Source organism: Cuculus canorus, chromosome 9 (genome assembly GCF_017976375.1).
Source record: "Cuculus canorus isolate bCucCan1 chromosome 9, bCucCan1.pri, whole genome shotgun sequence".
Lineage (NCBI taxonomy): Eukaryota > Metazoa > Chordata > Aves > Cuculiformes > Cuculidae > Cuculus > Cuculus canorus.
This window is the reverse complement of record NC_071409.1, coordinates 11744616-11767027: the sequence shown is the minus strand read 5'-3', so window position 1 is coordinate 11767027 and position 22412 is coordinate 11744616. Positions and strand designations below refer to the sequence as shown.

Sequence of the window (22412 nt, the reverse complement as noted above, 5' to 3'; positions counted from 1 at the left end):
AAATCATTAGTTTCTTAACACTTGTAAACACTGGTGTGAGGAGAAAACTAGTTACTTTTTTATACATATATATATATGTATACACACACATATATATGATTTATTAGTCTAGGAGTAGTATGAAAACCAGAATGCCTTGCCAAAGCGCTCCATAAGTTGACTGAGCTTTGGGCTTTTTAGGATGGTGGTATGAGCAGACTAGAGATTATTTCTTATTTTAAAGCCACCATCCTCCCCCCTCCCTCTCCCAGCAGTAGTTTGTTTTGATGGATTAGTAAATTCAGAAAGGCTAGAGCGCTCTTAATCCTTTCTCATTAACAGACCATTCGTTCCTTCACTGATTCAGTAGATTGCGTTAATCTTTTGTTCATCACCACTGGTAAAAAGAAGCTCTTGTAATTATGTTACCCTCCTTTTCTGCAAGTATAGGGATGCTTTACTGCATTTTGAATATTTGTTGCCATATTCTGTGTCACTTTATCATCTGGTGTGGAAAATGTCACTCAATTTCTGAGGCAGGGTCAGCCCTGGACTGAGACATATGGGAGGAATATAAGAGTTGATGGGGTGAAATTTAAGAATTTAACACCAAGTTGCTTTAAGAGCTAGAGCAAAAGTGGAGTGGTTTTTAAAGATTGGACTAGACAATATTTGTTGTGCATTTTGGAAAAATGCAGCTATAAATTAAAAATTAATGTCTCCAAATACTTAAGAATGTCCATTAATTGTTCTTTAGTGCTCTCTAGTGTTTTTTGAAATGCAGTGCACAGTTGCTCTGCTTTATTAGAGATGTCTGTTTCTGAAATCATTTATGCTTTTCTTCTACTGGTTCAAGTAGCGGATCAGTAGATTTTTGGAAGGAGTGTTTCTGCATTAGAAGTTGATTTGCCTTGTCTTAATCTGAATTTCTTCTTTCCTTTCCTCATTTAAGCCAGGAGGGGATCCTGTAAAAACAATGCAACAACCTGTTTTAGTTTTAACTTTTTCAGTTGCAGTTGCTGCAAGTGTGGAAGTAACATTTAGTGCTGAAGAGGATGGTAGTGCAATAGGAATTTAGAATACGTACATACTTAAGAATTATTCAGTTCCCCTAACAAGAAGCAGAATTGAAAGCATGCAAAGAATAGAAACTATTAATTAAAAATCTAAGCTTTGGGGGGTTGTGACACATGACATGGCTGCCTTAAGAACTGTGAAACTTTTGATAATTTTCAACACTACTTCTCTCAGAAAACTTAGCTTTTCTAATAGTTTATTTTCCTTTACTCATCACTCAAGATTTTGTATTCCTTTCTTTCACTCAGGGAGCCTAGAAAGGTTGTCCTGCATCGAGGATCAACAGGTCTTGGATTCAACATTGTTGGAGGAGAAGATGGAGAAGGAATTTTCATCTCTTTCATACTTGCAGGCGGGCCCGCTGACCTGAGTGGAGAGCTTAGGAAAGGAGATCGTATAATTTCTGTAGGATTCCTTGATGCTTTTATTTAAACAACAACAAAAGTTTTCACCTCCCTGAATATTAATGACAGTTGATATGACTTATGTGCAAAGAATATCATTAGCTGAGCTAAATTTTAAACAGTGGAATAGATGGCAATATACTACCAAAGTACCTTTGAGGACTTCAGTCTGCCTCAGTTTCTCATCTTTAGAGCCCTCTCCTCTCTCAGAAGACATCAACTTATCTTAGCCTGGTAGCTGAGGGACGTGTGTGTCTATATTGAAAGAATGCAGATTTTGGAAGCAAGCCTTCTAATGCGATGGAGACACTTGGCAGTAGTGTCTAAATTTTTGTGCTTTACTTTGTGGAGTAGCTGCCAAACTCACCGTTAGTCTTAAACAGACCCATCTCATGCCTGTCTGAGGGCTTTTTCTATATTAATACTGAAGGTCATAAAGATTTTGTGTGTTTCTTTGTGAAATGACTTAATTTATGCAGAGTATTTTTTTTGGACAAGAACATTTGGTGATTATTTAAGAGCAAAAACAATTTTGGCTCTACTCTTATTAAAAAGCTGGTATTAATATACACCTTTATTTTAGTTTGAGCTATGAAAAATACTTTTGGTCTAAAATGCGACACACGCATTTCTGCCTAACTTATTTTTCCTGACAGTTTCATGGAGGGTGTGATCTGGCACTGGATGTTGAACATAATGGTCTGTGGGAATGCTTTGGCTAAAGAGACCCCTCACGCCTTGTTGTAGAAGGGTGAAGGGAACCATCACAGAACGTGACATTTTTGTGTCTCTTTAAAAAGAAAGAAAAATGTCTTAAGAAGAAAATTGACCTAGCAGATACAAATTCATTCAGTGATACACTGTGATGATTACAGTATTTCTGTGATGATAAACACAAACATCTATTTTGATAAACAGCTTTTTCGTATTACTTGTAGGTAAATGGAGTAGATCTAAAAGCAGCAACCCATGAACAGGCAGCGGCAGCACTGAAGAATGCAGGCCAAGCAGTAACGATTGTAGCTCAGTACCGTCCGGAAGGTAAGGGTTGCCTTATATATTCAGACCTTGGTAGGAATATTGTGTTGTTACTTTTGTTTCATAATTGTGAAAGACATCCTTTCATGTGGTGGGTTTATTTTCATTAGCGGTAGGAGACTAAAAGACTAATTCCTTCTCTGTTGTATTGATTTAGATGACTTAAGGAGACCATCTGATTTTCATTCATCTGTTTTATACTGAGCTGATATTTCTGTTTATCCAGCAATTCTTTCTGGTCCAAATTAGACTGCAGCTGATGCAGATTAACCATCCTTGTGTGTTCTGCAGAAGCTGAATAATGCTGCCTCTTCGCAATACACATATTTGTTCTCTTGTACTTCTACAGCACATTTCAAATGCCTTTGTCTTTTTGAAACTTTAAAAATTCAGTAGTCTGAAACTATATACTAACCTTGAGTCTGTGGACCCCTGTGTTATTGGTGATTTATACGATAAGACATTTTGATCATTTTTGATCTCTTACTATGAATGAACGCTTTCTCCAGTTTTGCTACATTGGATGGCCCATCCCTAAATTTTCCTTGCAATGACTTGTTTGCTTAAATCTTTCCTTTAACAGTACTGGCAAGGGGTAAGTGTTTATTAGGACTAGACATTGGCCAGGACTACCTTCGTCTGAAATGTTTGGGTAGCTGATTGTAGCATGCTTTTCTTCTTCCTTTATTTCTTCTCCCTTTATTTCTTCTCTTCAGTCATGTTTCTCTTGATATGTTCTCTCCAGGTCTTTGGAAGATTAGCTTCCACATTTCTTTCCCCCCACATCAACATCATATATTGCCACTGACCCAGAATATAAAAAGACAATAATAAGGCCAAATGATTTGTTTGTGTCTGGTTCATGGTCAAATCCCTGCAGCCAGCCCATGCTGTCAATGCCTGTGTTGTCTTCAGAGGATGTGCATCCTTTTCATGCGTTGGATTGCTCAGTTCCAGGATTCATTTTCTAAGAGTGCTCACTCTGAGACTGTTAGAAAGAATAGCAAGGTCAGCTGGAATTAGTTCTGGAATATTTTCTTTGGATTTGGATCAGAATTATCAAATATTTCTGTTGATACGTGTTTGATCAGTCCTCTGCTTAGCTCTTCAGTTTTTTAACAGGTGGGTATAACTGTCACACCTTCTCGCTCTCAGCACAGGGATCACTCACCCGTGTGAGAAATAAAACTGGTGCTTTTATTTGCCCACGAGTTGCCCTTTTTAGCATCTGTCCTCTTTATTGTTCGAAGATGGCGTTCTTGGTTGCCATTTTTTCTGCCAGGAAAATATGTTGAGATGCAGCTTGTGGTAGCAGAACAAATGTTTCTCTTGTAGAATATACCCTAGGACACAAGCACTTTCTCTTTCCTTGCCAAAAATTGTATCCAGGCTTCGTGCAAAAGCAGCAGTTTTTTAATCCTCTTTCCAGGTTTTAGTCTTCATGAAGAAAACAATCCCTTCATACTCTGAAAGTCAGAACTCTCTTTTCCTTTTAGTATAAGAGAACTAACCATTTTGGATGGTTCCTGCTCTTTCTGCTTTGGAAATAACAGCTTTCTTCTTCACCGCTTGTCCAAGTAGATAACTTATTTTATCAAAACATGTATTGAGGTGCTTGACTGACTGATGGGATTTTGAGTCGTTGCACAGAGATTTGCCCAGAGCAACATACGCTGCCTCTTAAAAATTTCTCAACAACTGTCACTTGTAGACTTCAAACCTGGAGCTGTACTCATTCCTTCATGATTACTGAAGCGTTCAGAACAAGACTGCATGAGGTTGAGCTGTAGTGAGAGTGCAGTTCTCAAGAGAATTACAGGGCCTATTTGAGACGATGCCTGTGGGAGGTGTTACTTGAGTTATCCTAGATTATGGGCAGACATCTGACACATTATTCAAAGAAATAGCACTTAAAATCTCCACTTGGAGTGAAGATCTTGGAAGCACGTTAGGGCTTACTCTACCCTTTTGAAGTATGCCATGAAGGAAAAGTATAACTAGGAGATTGAGAGCCGTTGTAGTTTGCAGGCATATAGGAATTGACACAGGGCCAGCCTGCCTCAGTGGGCTCTAGTTACTAATGCCTGACTTTGTTTGACATCTCTGCTTGCCTTTTTCTTACTCCTGGTAAAAAGAGGTTGAATGGAACTCCAGCTATCTGCTTCTTTCAGGTCTGATGTGGGAGGTGAGTTGGACCAATACTCGCTGTTCATATCTTGGAGAATAGTGTAAAAAGTGTTTCCTTAAAGGTTACTGTTCATTTATTATCATAGGAAAGCAGTCTAAGATTTGACTTTTCAAATAGGAAATATCGACCATGTAATTCAGTGCACTTGATAGAAGTGCATATATTCTTTGGTTATCTTCAGTTTTCCTAAATTATAGCTGTGGATGGTTGTCTTTTCCTCTCATTTGAGTAATGTAAGTGGAAGGATTTTAGGAAAAAATGCATATGTGTATATAATTATCTCCACTGTTGTTTATGCCACTCAAAAAAAGCTTAACAAGTATTAAAATGAAAAGTTAGTAAAATTATTATTTGGTGTTCTCAAATGTCTTTGTAAAGACGAAGAGCATCAGTTATAACTATTTGTGTTGCATATGTATTTTATTTGTATTTATAATTCCAGCAAGATTTTGTGAAAGATGCTGACAGCTAGGACAGATCAAGGAGATCCTAGGCATCCATCAGGGCTCATTATAGCTGGGTAAATAGATTCAGTATGATAGGAGCGTTTGGAAGACACTTGGGATCAGCTCACTTCACTCTCTGTAATTGTATATGACAGTTGGTATGTTCATAGATGTGGTGTGAATGCTTGTTTGTTTTTACATTCTACTACATTAGCTCTGTCAGAAATTCCTCATTTGTCTTTCTCCCCACATTTCTGAAAAAAAAGGATCTCTCATAAAAAGCCTGAGTAGGCTGTCAAAAATTAATCTTTGGAAAAATCTGTCATGGAAAGGGTTTAATTTTCCATATCTGTCTCTTCAAATCCAATTAGACAACGTGGTTTCTCAAACACTAGTTAGGTGAGTTGAGGTGGGCTAATGTGGCTGAGTGTTACTGCCTTTATTATATCCAGGCTCGAATTACATAACTGCTGTCTTTTTTCTCCTTAAATCTCTGAAATGTTCCTTGGTTATAGAATCGGGTGGAAACAGATGTAATCTCATTCCTAAAAATATGCTTCTGGGCATTCATTTTGTTGACAGCAGCATTCAGTAAATTTGAGAGATGCCTTACAAAAGCTATACTGAATAAAGTTTCAGCAATTCATCGGCGATTTTTGGGAAAGCTAAAAGCCAATTAGGGAATGTGAAGGTATTCACAGAAGTGTACAGAAGTGGCTTGCGCATCAGGCACTTCTATACTACCACAATTGTAGTCGACTGACTTCTGCTTTCTCTTTCTAGATTCTGTGCTTTATCTTGCAGTTTGAGTAGGAGCTGTTGTTGTAAACACTTGAGTTGCCTGCTGGATTTTACTTGTACTGTGGTGTGTACACAGACGTGTGTACACAGACAAAATCTTCGTAGTTGCAGAGATCACTGGGTTTGAACCTGCTGGATGCTGAAAAGTTAAGATCCATGGTAGAAGGAGAATAGAAGTTTGGGAAATGAGAATTATCCTGTAGAAGTGTGTTAAGGAAGTCAGGGTGTTGTTCTTGCTTTTGTCTTTGGAACCTTTTCCTTATTCCCTCTCTTGTACTACAGATTTCTATCTCCTTTCAAGACATCATTCATGAATAAAAAGGGATCTTGCTTTACCATGAGTTGCACTGGAAGGAAGTCCGATGACCTGCAGCAGTTTCAAAGAAAGAGATGTTTTTCCATTACAGAAAAGCATTTTGATGAGCCGTTTTCATTTGAGTCATTTCATTTTCTTGTTGCTCCTTGGCTCTACAGAAACACTTCAGTGCCACATTCGTCTCCCTTCTTTGTTTTTTTTACAGATGTAGAGTGGCAAGGAAAAATTGTAGTACTGGTGTGGGAGAATGAGAGGAAGCTCTAGGCAGTTTGGGTGATATGTGTATCTCCTGGAAGCGACAATTCAGAGAAGGTCAGCATTGTGACTGGGCTTTGCAGCAGGGCTTTAAGAGTGTGAGAGACTCAGTGTTTGAAGGAAATGTAGTGAGGAGATGAGCAGGAGGGGGGAAGTGTGAGACTGTCCAGAGGTGTAGAGCCCTGGGAGGGCTCTCCCTGCATTTCCCATTGACGTTTCCATTGCCATGTCCATTCAGACTAAAAGGTCATCTGAAACATTCTTAATGTGTTTTGGGCATGATGTAATAATAGTGTTACCTCAAAATTAATTTCTGAAAGGTTAGATTTTTCCATTCTGAAAATATATGAGGTGCCATTAGGCTGCCATAACTGTACTATAGCTTGAGTGCATTTAAGTGTTTCAAGATAAGAAAAATAGCCACAGAAATAAATTTTAAATGTGAAAATATAATTGCTTAAAATTGGATGGGAAAATAATTTTGTGGGTTAAGTGTTCTTGTTCCTCAAGGATCCACCTGACATACAAACCCCAAGTAATTATAATTTTAACTAGTACAGCAGTCTTTTTCATGTGAGTTATGAGCTGCCTGTTAATTAGAATTTAGGAGTCCACATTGCTCTCTCTTTGTAATTCAGTAGGTGAAACCCATCTCTGCATATCCACTTCTTCTCTGAAAGCATAGTAACATGGTTAAGTGATGAGATTAGCTCTGTGTTCTTAGGTGATTGGATGGATCAGTGTGAGATTAGGAGAAGGTGGAACCAAAACCTCAGGAAAAGATTTTAAAGCATTCTTTGTAAAAACTCCGCTTCTGGGCTTATGTTTTTCATAAATTAGCACACATTTTTCTTTCAGCTTCATTAAAGGATGTAAGTCATTCTTCATTGCAGAATGTATTCAAGATTCATAGTTCAATCAAACTGCCTCAGACTTTGTTAGCCAGATTTTAGGTGGATTTTCATGTTGTTTTGTGTTTGGGTTTTTTATTTTTGTTTGTTTTGAAGAATGTATCATTCTGCTGGAAATGAGATTCAACTTCCTACTTTTGGTTCACTTGTCTTCAAAACAAATGAGTCAAAGGAAAAAAAGAGGGAGAGGGAAGCTTTGTTACAGCTCACCTTTGCATGGCTGCTATTTGGCCATTTTTTTCTGTTTGTAACACTTTATCTGTGCACTGTTTTCTAGTGGATTTTAAAACAGAATAACTAAGCTCTGGGAAGCAGTAGCACTGTTATGTTTATTGGCTAGGATTATTTTCTGCGAATTTGTCTTGAAATCTATTGTGAATCTTCTATTTGTTAAAGTCCAACTGGAATTGAACAAAGCCAATAATGCTTTTGTAAAATTTAGTTTTCAGTTACGCTATGTATCATAAGGATGAGCTTCCCTTGCTTTCTAGCTGAGAACATGGATTGTCTTAACCAAAGATAGTTTAAAAGATCAGACTGTGCCCATTTCATAATACAAAAAATTCTTTAAAAAAATAAATAATAAAGAAAGTTACTGTTTGGGCATATGTGATCTCTGGTCTTCCAGACTTTTGTTCCTGCTTGTTTTGTACCTGGTTCTACTCATTTGCAAGTAAATCCAGATTAGTCAATTAAAGTACCTCTAAAATCAGGCTCATTAAGATTAAAAGAAGGGTTCTGCTATATATAGCCCTGATAGACACTGTAAGGCGGCTTACGCATGTTTTAATCCCCTAAAACCTCACTTCTGCTCTTTAATATAATAAATAAAATTTTTTTCTCTGTCGTTAACAACAGTGCAGCCTTTTACAGGTTGTAAAGGTAAAACCTTTAACAATGTTTTTGGTGAGTTCATTTCATCAGTGACTGGACCTAGTTTCTTTCTGAGTTTTGCAGGCTCTGGGAGAAGTTCTTAGCTAAATACAAATGCAATTTTTCTAATCTGATTTGAAATTCCATGGCCTAGTCTTTCAGGTGATTAATGAGGTTCAAGCTCATTACACGTGAGAGTGCATGAAAGCTACCAGTAGCTTGTGGAACGCATTGTGAGCTCTCTCAGGTCACGTTAATGTAAATCAACAAGCATTGAAGCTAAGTAATATCTCCTCAAAAATTATTAATGGTGTTTTTATTGTGGCCCATATGTTTTAATAGATTACCTCTTTGCTAATGGTTTTGAGTGGCAGTACTAAATGTGCTGTACTCCTCAACTGCCTCTGCCAGCTGAAATTTATACTGCAGTCTGTAACAAGATGTGCAAAACGTGAATGGTACCTGGAAGCGTATCACGTACCAGTATAGATAATTGAGGGGTGATAGCAGGGTATGACTGGAACTCATAAATGCAACTTCAGTCAGCTGTGTGCTGTGGCGGTCTTGCCTCACAAGCTTAAAATTGAAAACAAGTGGAAGCTCAATACAAGATCAGTGCTACGGTGGCTGTCTTGACTTACTACCAGACTCTCTTTCTCAGTTTGTCAGGAGGCACCATGAAAAGGAAAACTAAGTGATTTGAGAGTGGAGAAAAGAACATGCATCGGTAGTTATGTAAAATTTTGAGCGCAAGAGTCCTCCTTTGACAGATCCAGTGGGTCCTGCTAAAGGAGGGCTTTCCATAGGCAGATGGGAAGAGGGAAGCAAGGAGCATACTTTTTTAATTAAAGTGAACTATTTCAGCTCTTTGTGGGTTCAGTGTACGTAAGAATCTCTGTTTCTTAGTGCTGTGCTGCCATCTGTTCCCTGTACACACATCCGTGCTTCTATGAATTGCCTTTCCTTCTGTGCTGTTTGCTGAATTTCCCGTCCCTTGTTGTAATCTTCTGTGCTTTTGCCCCATTTGCTAGAATGTCTTCCAGCCCAAAATGATTTTCACTGCAGGTTTTCTTTTTGTCTTCCCCTGCCTGTATGGGCTGTTCACCCATTATCTGTGTATGTCACTGCCCTCTTGTCGCCCACCAGACAGGCAGTCCAGGAGAGCTTCACTGCTCAGACCCTTTTTCTGAAGATTTGATTTCTATTAAAGTAAACACTGACATTAGAAACGTTTTCCAGGATCTTCCAGGATTCTACCCCCCACCCCTTCCTGTTAATTGCTGTGTAATATGTGCAGACATGGAATAGAGCAGATTTATTCTATTTTTGCGCCATCTGCTTATCCAGTATAATTTTAAAGTTTAAACTTGGGCCCAGATGTATCTATCCAATGTTCTTAACAACTGATTATGTGTAAACCAGAGTATTTTGGGTTTTATTTTTTTTATTTGATGATGGTGGGGTACTGTTGGATAAGTGCCATGAACTGAAGCAGCAGATGCTTGTGCTTCCTCAGGCTTGATGTTATGATAGCTGGTACTACTTCTACCCGAACCCCTAAACTTAGTGGAAAGTCTGAGAAAATTCTAGCCAAGAAGAGATACTATTATTCTTATGTTCTTATTTTATTGCATTTTATATTAGTTGTGTTGCATATTACTTTATTTGATTTATAGCATCAGCAGCTTTCCTAAAAATTCGGAGCATCAGGAGAGATCCTTTAACTAAGTCTCATTCACTGCTGTTTTGTATACATCAGGTTTCAGATCGTGGTCAAATTCTCACCTGAACAGATTGAGGGTTTGGATTTTGTGGTTTGGTTTTGTAATTTGGGGTAGTGGAGGAGGGGGTGTGTCTTGTGCCACTGTAGGTGCTGTATGCCCTTTCTCTTTGGTTATCCCAATTGCGCTTGACTTGCCATCAATTGCTGATTTTTTTTTTCCTTGTAACTTTTATATTCATCTGTGCATTGTATGGCTTTGTCACACTTAGCCACATGGGAGTTTATCATGCTGTTCACTGTGATTTAGGGGAAAAAAAAATAGGATCAGTTTTGTCATACACTGTGTTTAATGTTATGTGTACCCCATAAGAAAGAATGGAATTGTAAAAACAGTTCTCTAGCATTTGGGAGACACTAATGATGATAAGCTGAGTGGAAGAGGTAATTTAAACGTACAGTGAAATTCTCTAAACATTGGAGGATGGGAGAGTACTTGAAGGAAAGGTATCACTCTGTGCTTGCCTATATCTCATCTCTAAATACTTGCTTTCTCATCAGTGTGAGAGACAAGTGTCGTGCTTTTGATTTTATCCAGTACTTTTGCTTTTATGCTATTTCATCTAAGTGACTTTTTGCCATGTCATCCATGTCTCATATATCCATTATATGAAGACTTTAATTTGTGTAAATTTGATGCTACTTCTCAGTAATTTGTGGGGTTTTTTTTGGTTTCTTTTTTTTCATTTAATTAGTAGTAAGGCATTACTGCAGGGATTGATTAAAACCATAAAAGTGTGTAGGTAGTTTTGTAGTGCTTTTATAATGAAATAAAATTGTATTTTGTATGGATTGCATTTGATAACACATGCCTCTCAGATATGAGTCTCCTGTTTTCCTACCAGCTGTTGGCTATTGATGTTCCCCTCTTGTAGAGCACGTGAGATGGAGCAGCTCTGGGCAGCCTTCTGGCTGCTGTCCTGCAACTACATTTCTATGTTTCATAAACTGCTGAATGGCATCGTTGCTCTTCAGTTAATAAGAGATTGAAGGTGCTAAAGACTGTTGATATCCAAATCTCCTTGATCACAGAGATGGAATTTTAACCACTCCTAGACAGGTTAGCAGAGCTCACGCTTTGCTTTATAATGCCGAAGTTGAACCAAGCTGGATGAGTCACCAAGGCATGGGTGCAGATCTTCTGGGTACTGAAGTGAAATTGCATTTCTGATGCTCTCAAGAGTCTTCCTGTTGTTTTGTTTTCTGTCTCCAGCATTAGTATCAATACCAAGCTTTCTTTTAAAAAAAAACCAAAATCCTGTCTACTTTTCAGCTCCAAACCCAGTGATTTTGAGGCTTCTCGCCACCCTGCTCCTCACAAAACCTTCTGTAAGAGGAATATAGCTCAGTTTTTAGCTTGCTCTACATTGAAGGAGCTCACCACATTCCATCTGCACATAGTGTTAAAGCATTTCCTAACTATGACATCTCTTGGCACCCTTTCTTTTTGAACATAAAGCTTTTTCGGTCTCATCCCATGAGTTTCCTTTTTTGCTTTACTGGTATGGCAGGAAGCCTCCATGTAGAAATTATTCTCCTTACTCCTACAGATGTCCCTGTCACTCAGCACTTACTTCCTAGGAGTTCTGATGAGAAAAATTAAATTACTTCAGGAAACCACAAAACCAGCAACCTGAAGATAATCTATAGGACAAAGTGAAGGGATAGTAAGGAATAGCCTCCCCTGTTAACTCTTACATGCTACATAGGAGGGAATCTTCTTTCTTTCAACAGACGACACATGATACTTTCTTAACAGAATTTTATAGTCTTTTCTAGTAGCTGTTGCCAAGAACTGGAGGTATTTTCAGTACAGGCTGGAGCACAAGAAAATGCTTGGACTATTTTTTTTTCCCCATGGTTACTTTCCTTTCACATGGGACATAAAAAAGCTCTTCTATCAGAAATCTCAGCTACCATTCTTGTGGTATGTTTGAGGTTTAGAGCTTTAATCTTCCAAAATACTCGAGAAACAGGCAAGTTGCTTAAAAGATCATTTTTCAGACATAAAGGAGTAAAATGAGGTGACTTACCCAAGGCCATGCAGTGCAGCAGCAGCACAGCAGGAGTAGACTACTCTCTCTACATCTGAGCCCTTCCCCTGAGGGATATTGCTTTCTAAAACATGTCATTCTCTCACATTCCTCTTAGGTTACTGTCCTGTCATCCTAAATTCTTTTTCTATTTGTGATAGCATTGGTTGTAGTGGAAATACTGTTTTTCTTTCTTTTGTTGAACAGCCTCGTCAGTCTGGTTAAGTGCTGGTAAATTATTTGACCTGAGCTTTATTTATAAAAAGGCACTTGCTGTTTCTAAAACTAAGATACTATCTTAAAAACTACTGGCTTTTGGTTCCAAAGGACAAAAGTCAGGGTTATTGAAGAGACTATTTGTATTATCGTAATCTGGATGGGGGGGTAATTGTAGTTGCTATTTCTAGAGCATCTCATTGCTATTTACCTTGGTGAATGCAGTGACATACCAGAAACTGACTGGCAGAATATTCTTCTGTAACTTACTGTTTTTTTAATTCTTCTCTGGTCCATCTGTAAGCCTTGGTGCTCTCTGTCTCATGTACGTGCAGAGAAGGTGCTACAGATTGTAATACCATGTGATTTGTAGTGTTTCAACGACTGTAGAAGTAACCTTAGTTTAGAGATTTCCTCAAAATTCTTTGCATTTTAGAGCCCTGTTTATCAACCTTGCATTTTCTGAGCAAATTTGATGTCCGCAGGGAGTAAGGGCGCAGCTAGGAAAAGCAGCACATTAGCCCGTTCAGCAGCTGCTTGCTGCACACACCCTGGCTCTCCCAGTGTTGACTTGTTATAATCTGCCATCACGTGGTCTCCTGGCGAAGGTGGTGGCTGCACAAGGTTTTCTTTAGCTAGAGAGGTTTTACAATTGGATCTGTTGATCCTGAAGTCTAAACTATTCAACTGAAGGAAAAACATACTTGTTTTGAGTTCATTTGTTATGCTGACAGCATGTAAGTACCTCACTTCAGGAAATGTTTCTCCTGAAGAAGCTATTACTATTTTACTGCCTGCCTTTGTAGCTAAACTCAAATGCATTTATTTTAGTTTTATTAGTACACAGTGCTGCTTAAGGACACAATCTGTTTTTCCAGGATTAACATTGTACATAATTCTATAGAGGGAGTTTGAATCTCTAATGCTGTTTACAAGTAGATTGAGATTCGTGCCAGAATTCTGGATATTTAGTATTTTTTTGGTTTCCGGAGCTCCCATGGGAGCATTGTCTTATTCAGAGAATGTTTTGCATGTTTCCATCTCTTAGCACTAAATTCTTTATTTAGTTCAAGTCCAGTAATTTTTAAGTATCTGTTCAGTATTGCTTTTTCAGACGCTATCATTCCCATTCCTTAACATCTAAGTTCTAGATTATAAACGTGTATTTCACTTCATGTGTTCTGAAGTTTTCTTTTTGTTATGGGTTAAAGCTTATCTTGTATCGGTCTTTTTATTCCTATTAAAAATGATAATTATTAGTAGAAGTGCTTGTTTTAGTTAGGAAAAACCCAATTATTGTGAACTATAGATTAAAACCATGAAATTTTTAAGTGTAATGGAGATTTGCTTCTGTTTTTCTTTGCCTAATCACAATTATTGCAAATTTTATTTCAGTTAATATTGATAAATTTAAAACTTCACATAGCTTTTAATTACAAAATGTGGTGCTTAATGTTTGAGAGTTTTGTATTAAACAAGATGTAACAAATATTTATTCTCTGAGCTTTTAAGCATTTCTGTGAATAATTTAATTACTGAAGGCCAGGAGAAATTAATAGCAGTGTATCCCTTCTTTTACAGAATACAGTCGTTTTGAAGCTAAAATCCATGATTTACGGGAGCAGATGATGAACAGTAGCATTAGTTCAGGGTCAGGATCTTTGCGAACCAGCCAGAAGAGATCCCTATATGTCAGGTAATCATCTTTTTCATGGTGCTGCTAGCGTTTTTCTGCTTTTCTGTAGACTTAATATTTCTGTATGTGCATTTTTATACAATTATTTCCTCATTATTGAACTTAACAAATTGACAGTTATATACAAAATACATTAAAAATAAAGCTTAATTTAGATCAATTAATTGTAATAAAGCTGAAAAAGAAGCACTAGCCCTGAGAACTCTGTATGAACTTTGAAGAGTGGTGCTATTACTTGATTTTTATCTCGCCTCTCAGAGAAATGATAAACCTTCATATATTTTCACTAACATATATTTAAAGTCAACGTCTGTGAAGTCTTAACAACTCACTTAATTCATTTTGGGTTTCTTTGTGACAGTAGTCTTCATATTCTCCCTTGTTCTGTTCTTGAGTTCAATTTGATTATAGCTCTTTACTTAAGCTTTGACAGATTTCCATCTTATTTCCTTCGACTTATTGTAGTTGTGTTCTTAGCTTGTATTAAGAAATCTCATTTTGTTATAGAATATTTTCCATAGTAACAAAGAGAGCAAATGCATCAAAGCAGTTGAATGGAATAGTCTATGTTAATTTATTCATATAGGATTAAGTATAAAGGAGGCTAAAAGGAAGTGGAATGGAGCTAAAAGAGGGTGAAGCAGTTAATAAAAATAGGTGGTTTCGCTGCTAAATTATGGCAAGGTGCAGCTAATTAAGGTGCCAACTAACTCCTACATTAGTTATCAAATACTGATAAAGCGTAGTATTTCAGCTATGAAATGTAGGTAAAAAGATTGCATTTTTAAAAATAATATGTTTTTTGAGTTCCTAGAACCAGCTCACCTCTGGATTGAATAAGAGCCAGGACATTTTAGTAGCATAGGTAGGACTGCAGTAGTGCTGGTGCTTGGGTTAAACTTGGTTTAAAATGGCTTACCTGCTAAAATCCTTGGCTCAGATACTATTGTCTTTCCCCATCCAAAGCAGACACCGTTTTGTTCGTAGTGCTTTATCTATTGACCTATGGGAAAGAAAGCAAGCCTTGTACAAGGAGGTTACCTGAATAATTGCATTTGTGCTCAGAAAAGGCTCAGTCCTTTGCAGCCTGTTTCTGAAGGCTTTGAAATAAATGCAGCTACTACTCAGAAGCGATTCTGTTTAGATTGAGTATAATATGTGGCCCTTATGGTTTGACCTATTATTTTAGTAGCTTTATCTTGATTTCATTTTAGTAGAGCTGTTCTTTTTGGTTTTGGTTTTTGTACTTTGTCTACATCACGTATTTTGGGGGCTCAGCATTTACATCTCAAAGCACAAATGCATTAAATGCTAAGGATAAGTGCTTGGTATCAGTTATCCACGCCCTAGAATTTCCACAGGTAGGTGTACATATGGATATTGTGGTGAAATTATCTTCCTTAATACCAAGATTGATCACTTTAGCCCTTATCATATAACTAAACCTAAACAATTCTAAATGATTTTGTTTCGCTTGGTTAGCTATAGCCTGATTAGGTTTCAAACTCCTTATGCTCATGTTCACACTTTTGTCTGATATTTTGAGCTGCTGACAAGCATTTTGTGTTTATGTAGCTTTTATTCCACTGATGGAAATCCTTATCTCTGAATGATTGAGGGTGAGCTTTTGACTTTGCCAGCTGCAGAAAATGCAACCTTCTCCAGGTTATTGGCAGAAGCCTTGTGGAGGCTGACAATTCCATTTGCCGAGACTCAAAAACCTTTCTTGGAATCAACCTTGTTGTAAATCAGAATAAAAATCTAAAATGCAAAAATTTCTTAGGAAAAGTACTTTGCAACCCACATCTCTTAACAGCAAGTGCTGCTAGGGCTGTTGAGATCTGCTCTTGTCATCACTCCAAAAGATGCCAAAGACTGGTAGGCAACTTGGTATACGCAGGGCAGGTTCACATCTGTTTTGACTGGTTTCTGATGTAATTTTGACTTTATAGAAGTTTTATGAATCTTTTCACATATTGCTAGATACTGACAAAACATGTTGATTATTCAGCTCATTCCTTATTATAAGTTGTTCTGGTATGAGCATTCTCTACTTTTAATTGTACTAATTCAAAGCCAGTTTTAGTAACTGAAGCTGTCTTTTTTCTGTAATATTTGGGTTTGGATATGCCTTAAAGGATTCTGGTTATATAATGTAGTGCTGAATTGAATGGTAAATCCAACAGTAAAATGTTTATAGGCATTCAACCACAACTGTAGGAACTTATCCAAAAAACACTCAAAAAATAATCCCCTCTGGTGATTTCTCAAAATCATGGTAACGAAAGAGCAAATAGAATGATACATCATTGTGTCCCTGTAACTGAAACTTGGTATCTTTATGTGTAGTCGCCTCTGTACAGCATTTTGGGAATGTTATGTAATACTAAGGAAAAGACAATTGTGTTTGCTTGAAAATACCATTTTAAGTAAAATGGCAGGTTTTTCCTTTTAGTGGTACGTATATCAGTATATGATGACTAGTGATGTAGCAAACAGCCCTTGGAGAGGAACACAAATAGAACAATCCAGCAGCAGCTCACTCTTCCCTTGCGCATCTAACTCTTCTCTTTCTCTCCCCCTGACTAATTAAGATGCACTGATCTAATGGCCTTCTCTTGCTTTATATTTCTTTTGATCTTCATTCTAAGAGGAGAGAGATTCTGTCACACAGTGTTCCTAGTTTTGCATCTGAACTACATCTACACACTTTCTTCCTTCATCTGCAGATTTCACACATGAAAGTGAGATACTTTCATGGTATCCATTTTCTATGATAATATGTTGACAGGGAGTAAATTTGTTCCCTATTTTATCTCATTTTGTGAGCCGAATCTCAGTCTGTGCAGTGTGTAAAATTAAAAATTGAAAATTACTTTTACCTCTACGTTTTTCTGACCGGCAGGATACATTACAAATTCAAACAATGGTGCTGATTCCTGCTTGGATTTGAGCAGAAAATAATTACATCTCCAAGTGGGAGAAACTTTATAGTTTTGAAATCATTAGGAATTTCTGACTTACTCCATTGACAAATAAGATCTGGCATTAGCACCAGGCCTGAAGAATATACTTGCCTGCAGGAGGAGCTTCATTTAGCATCCCTATGTTATTCTGATAGTTCAGACATCTAGTTTCAAACAGTTTTCCCAACAACGTTCATGTCTCATGAAATAAGGCATGGAGATGCTTTCTGTGGCAGGAATTCCTGGTTACTTTGTTCAGCAGGAATACCTTAAGAAATGCTTCAGTAAAACTCGATGAGCAGCCTAGGATGTTGAAAGTGATGAGTGTGGCCAGGTACAAAGACATTCTGGAAAATTTGGCACTATTAACAGCCATTACATTTTTGGCTTTGAAGCATAAACACTCATAAAACATGCAACTTCAGTTTCTGTAGACTTATAAATGAAGGAACCAAATTACCTTTTTCTAGTGCTGTTTAGTTGCTGAGTAATACAAGGTGAAGTGAAAGGGAGGGCTTGGTGCTTTCTCCATAAAACAATTTTTAGGACTTGTCATTTAAATTTAAATAGAAATCTAGAGTAAATATCAGTGGACTGTGTTCAAAGCAGTAATCGATCAGGGATACCATGTTTGTTTTTAAGTAAGTTTGTCTTTATAACTTATACTAAATAAATATATATGTAGTATTGTTAACCTGTCCTAAAAGTCTCCATTCAGAGAGTTAATAAAAGAGGTATTTTATTTTATATACGTGTCTGTAGATAAATATGTCATCTTGGCTGTGAAGTGAGTTCTTGTTGATGACTTGCCAGGCATACAGGAAACGTCATGTTAATCAGTTGGAATTGAAAGAGATTTTTGTAAATTCTGTTTGCTTTTTGCCTCTTTTATTGATCATTACTGGTTCCTGATGTTCCTATAAATTTTAGCTGCATAGTTTTGTCACTACTGTGTGACAATCCAGTTCATCTTATAGAACTCTAATACCTTTATCGGCTTTGACAGTTTTCCCCAATAGAATTATTATCCTTGAAATGACCTCAACAGAGGAAAAGTATTTGATAAAACCACCTTTCATTGTGCAAAACCTATTCTGTGTAACCCTTTATCTAGTTTGTAGAGCACATGTTGATAATATATGATTTTATCTGTTCATGATTCCATTTCACTCTTGTGTGGTTTTTTTTCTCATGCAGTTAACAAACGTGCTAATGCTGTAAGGCCCAGATCATTTAAGTGGCTCATTTAAGTTTATATTCAAACTAAAACTTAGAAGTTAAAAGTAGAGCTGGTAGAAATTGTTGCTTGAATGCTAACAAGAACTCCCAGGAAATAAATTTCATTATGTATTTAATTAATTCAGTGGAAAATGTATACAACTTGGATCTGCATTAAGAGTACTTAATGGCTGATGTGCAGTTTATTTTGAGATATAGAATGATATTTATCCAGAGCACTTTTTGAAGAAACACGTGTGGAATAAATTTGGAGGACTATATACTGATTATGTTATTAATACCTGCAGTATTTAGGCTATTTCAAAGAAAATAAGGGTTCTCATTTTTTTAAAAGAATTGGGATATCTCAAGTACGTTATGGTATTAAACTGAAAGATCTAATAGTGGATGTTGTGCTACTGAAGGAATGTGACGTTTCAACCTCCAAGCTCTTTCAAAATTGAATGCCTAAATTTTATTATAAATTTAATAAATTAGAAGTGTTGCATTTTTAAAATAGGGCTTTGTGTATAGTGATAGTAAATATTGATAAAGCATTTTAGAATATGCTTATTAAAGCCTTTAGCCATTTATGAAAAATTTTTGATACTTCTAATGGCCCAGGAAGGCCATGGCATCTCAAACAACTCATGACTTTGCAGTAGACTTTATGCTAAAGTTGAACTGATCTGACAGAAAATTTTGACTTGTTCCCTCCTCTCCCCCCGCCCCTCCCCCCAAGAAGTTTGTCATTAGTTATAAACAAATACAGTTCAAACCCAAAAAAATACACTCAGTGCTTTAGAAAACAAAATTCACACAGCTAAAGTCTGCTATGGAGCAAATAGTTATGACTTATAGGTACTTACATGGGCTAAAAAATTGAGGTTTTAAAAATGTAGCAGAAAAGGGTGTGCAAGACCAGTGTTCGGCATGAAGAAGCAAACTGAATTTGGACAAGAAAAAGGACACCAATTTAAATCATGACACTGTAATCTATCAGTGCTACTTTGTGATGGACTTGGTATCTAGTATCTAAATCAACATAGGAGATTGTTAGAAAGTGTCACTGGCAAACATGAGATTGCAGATGAAGTAAAGGTGAGGGAGTTTTGGCCTGTGTCATACAGGCGCTTCTCACTTTACATAGGTGAAGTTTATACTCATTTTTCAAATGTAAGATAAGAGTCCTTTATAAGGCAACATCTTGGGACTATCTCATAGATACAGATATATATAATTTGGTAAGAGGCTCCTGCTATCACCCATTTCCACATCCTCAGTGAACCCTTGATTTTCCTGGGAGAAACATATGGCAGGTCTCTTCAGTTCCTCAGGAAGCTGATCCAGATATAAAATGATCCAAGCGGGAGAAAAGAAATAATATTTAACCCATATTGGTTCTGCAGGCTGGTTCCCAGTGTGCCTTTCCAGACGCTTGTGCTTTCATAAGCACAAAGAGGGAAAGGAGTCAGGCATGAATATGGGTATGGTTAATTGCAGACTTGCATAAACCAACCTTACTGGCGAAGGGAATGTCAATAAAACTGTATGCGTGCAGCTGGTGTTTGGGTATTGCTCAGGCCTGTTATTTGAAAACAGGCTTACCTCAGAAAAAGGATGAGATTTGCTTGGAATGGTTGGGATTTTTCCAGAAGAATGCACATAAAGTTCTTTGCGTTAGGGTACTGCAGTAGCAAAGTTGTGTTCAGGCCATATTTCTAAGCATTCCCCCTCTGCCTCCACCTCCCTGTGAGCAGGATATCAACTTTTACTTTAAAGACAATAAATTTTTATATGAGTGAATGATCCAAATTTGTAACTTGATAAAAACCAATGTAACATATGTTACAGAACTTTTGACAGTGCTGCTGTGTGCTTCAAATACTTGCTTTTTTCCTCCCAGGCTGACATGTAACTTGCTCTCTGCAAAGTACTTGGTGAATTGCCGGAGGCATCTTGTGTGAACCTTTTGCAAAGTGCTAGAGTTCTGCTCTGGACAAAGTTTGTTCTCGTTAACTAAAACTTCGAAATGTGGGAGTGAATACTAGTGTGTGTGTGTATATGAGAGAAAGAGAATGTACTCAGCGTTCTTGTTCTAAGCAGCTGTCAGAATGATGCAGTCATTTGTGAACACCACAGGTAGCTTCTTCATATTTTGTACTATTTGTACTTCCCTGTTTTTTTTCTTGCTTTTTCTATTTTTTTTTTTCTTTCCAATGTAGAGCTCTTTTTGATTATGACAAGACTAAAGATAGCGGCCTTCCAAGTCAAGGATTGAACTTCAAATTTGGTGATATTCTCCATGTCATTAATGCTTCTGATGATGAATGGTGGCAAGCACGGCAGGTAACTCCAGATGGAGAAAGTGATGAAATTGGAGTTATCCCAAGCAAACGCAGGTATGTCATGATATTTTATTGACTTTGAGGTGTCTGCTGTTGAATGTCTGATATGATTAATCTCATATTGCATATGCTTTCCTCTTTGTTCTCAGTGTAAGCAAGTCACAAGCTTAATAACATTGTACCATTTATATATGAAAATGTGCAAAGTAAGTTTTGTTTGCATCATGACAGTATCACGTATTCTTTTTACCCGAAACCTGGAAAACTGAAAAAACTTTCTTTGGTGGCTGGAGTAAACAGAAATGAGAAGTTTGCTGCCATATCAGCGACTCAAATAAGAGATTAGGTGCTTCCCATCTTAGTATTCACTGTTGACTGATAATTGAGGCTGCTCACTTGTTGTGACATGTTTTTCTTTTTACCTCTCGATATATTGAATGTAAACCTATATAATCACAGGGTACTCAAATACCCTGACAGCTCATCGTTTGAAAAATAATAGCCTACTTTTCCAATGTAGTCTGCCACTAGCAGGCTGCCGGTTTGTGAAGGTGTCATCAACAATGAAAACCTGTACTGTAAAAGGTACACCTGTATGCTTACATTGTCACTAGTAACTTGAAGTTCTGGAAGTTGCTGATTTTACTTTTTTTTGTTTTTGTGGTAGAGTCGAGAAAAAAGAACGAGCCCGTTTAAAGACAGTGAAATTCAATTCCAAAACAAGAGGAGATAAAGGGGTGAGTTAATGAAGTACTGATTACACCTGGTATTGTGAATGGTAACGTTTTTCAGTGGTTTCTCTCTGCAGACTCAGTTTCAGCTTTTAGTGAAGAGATTAGATTGTGTCAAATAGAAAGAATTCTAAGCACCAAAGCTAACTCTAGGAGTAAATCGTTGCCAAAACACTTCAAATTATTTGAAGAATTAGCTTAGAAATATATATTATCCATAACACTGTAATGTAGTGGGAATTATAATGTTAATCAAGCATTGAATATTGCCATCCCTAACAGCTCTGCAAGTGCTGTTTATAAAGAGTTAGTCCTTCAGCAGGGATTCTACTCCTGGACTGCCTTTTTGGGGGCAGAGGCTTACTGCCAATTTTCGGAAAAGAAAAATGTAAAAAGGTTTTCAGTGCATATAGAAAACAAAGAACTAAAGCTCAACAGGGTCGCTATGACAAAATGAGGTTTACAATGTATACAGTTAATGCAGACAGCATGAAGTAACTTCTTACAATTACAGATGCAGAGGCTTTAAAGAATTTAATGCAAGAGTGTAGCCCTACAGAATCTCAAGGGCAGCACCATTATTGACCAGAATTGATCTCCATCTCACAGCTGGTTTATTGCACCACCACTCTCTATTGGCACAAATGCTGTTGTGGCAGTGCTCAAATCATGTAAAATAACCACTGCAGATGAAAAATAATCCAAAAGAAATCCTGGTTTCAGTTTTAGTCAATCCCGTGGTGCAGTTCACTGCATGATAGGCAATCCCTATCCCAGTACACATGATGGTAACAAGTGGTGAGAAGTCACGGTAGCTACTTGAGTAGTAACAGGCATTTTTGTGGTCAAAATTACAGCAATTTCCTAATGGTAGAGCAGCCATTTATTTTTTTTTTTTAGATTTTTTTTATTTTGAGGATGAGGCTTCTTTGCAATGTTTTGGTTGGTTTGAAATTTGAAATTTCACAACCTTCCAATTTCTATAATAGTATATAACTAGTAATTTCAAGACGTGGATATATGCATTTTAAATGTAGGAGACTTCTAAAGTAATAATATACTAAGATTTTTAAAATCTGAAACTTGCTTTAAGCTCCTGAGGAAGCTATTTCTTAAATAGTGATTATTTTTTAATA

The 22412-nt window shown here is 37.1% G+C and overlaps 1 protein-coding gene across 24 annotated transcripts in view; it reads left to right on the top strand.

Moving 5' to 3' along the window:
- The window catches only part of DLG1 (discs large MAGUK scaffold protein 1), a 151261-nt gene that overhangs the window by 109688 nt on the left and 19161 nt on the right, over positions 1 to 22412 (top strand). For 23 of the 24 annotated variants that reach the window (XM_054073908.1, XM_054073886.1, XM_054073907.1 and 20 more), the window contains 5 exons: positions 1305 to 1461; positions 2399 to 2501; positions 13899 to 14013; positions 20423 to 20599; positions 21213 to 21282. In XM_054073908.1, the coding sequence (XP_053929883.1) occupies positions 1305 to 1461; positions 2399 to 2501; positions 13899 to 14013; positions 20423 to 20599; positions 21213 to 21282 (622 nt within the window). Of the gene's footprint in view, positions 1 to 1304; positions 1462 to 2398; positions 2502 to 12919; positions 13055 to 13898; positions 14014 to 20422; positions 20600 to 21212; positions 21283 to 22412 lie in introns of those variants that run through there. The other variant, XM_054073906.1, reaches the window with a different exon arrangement.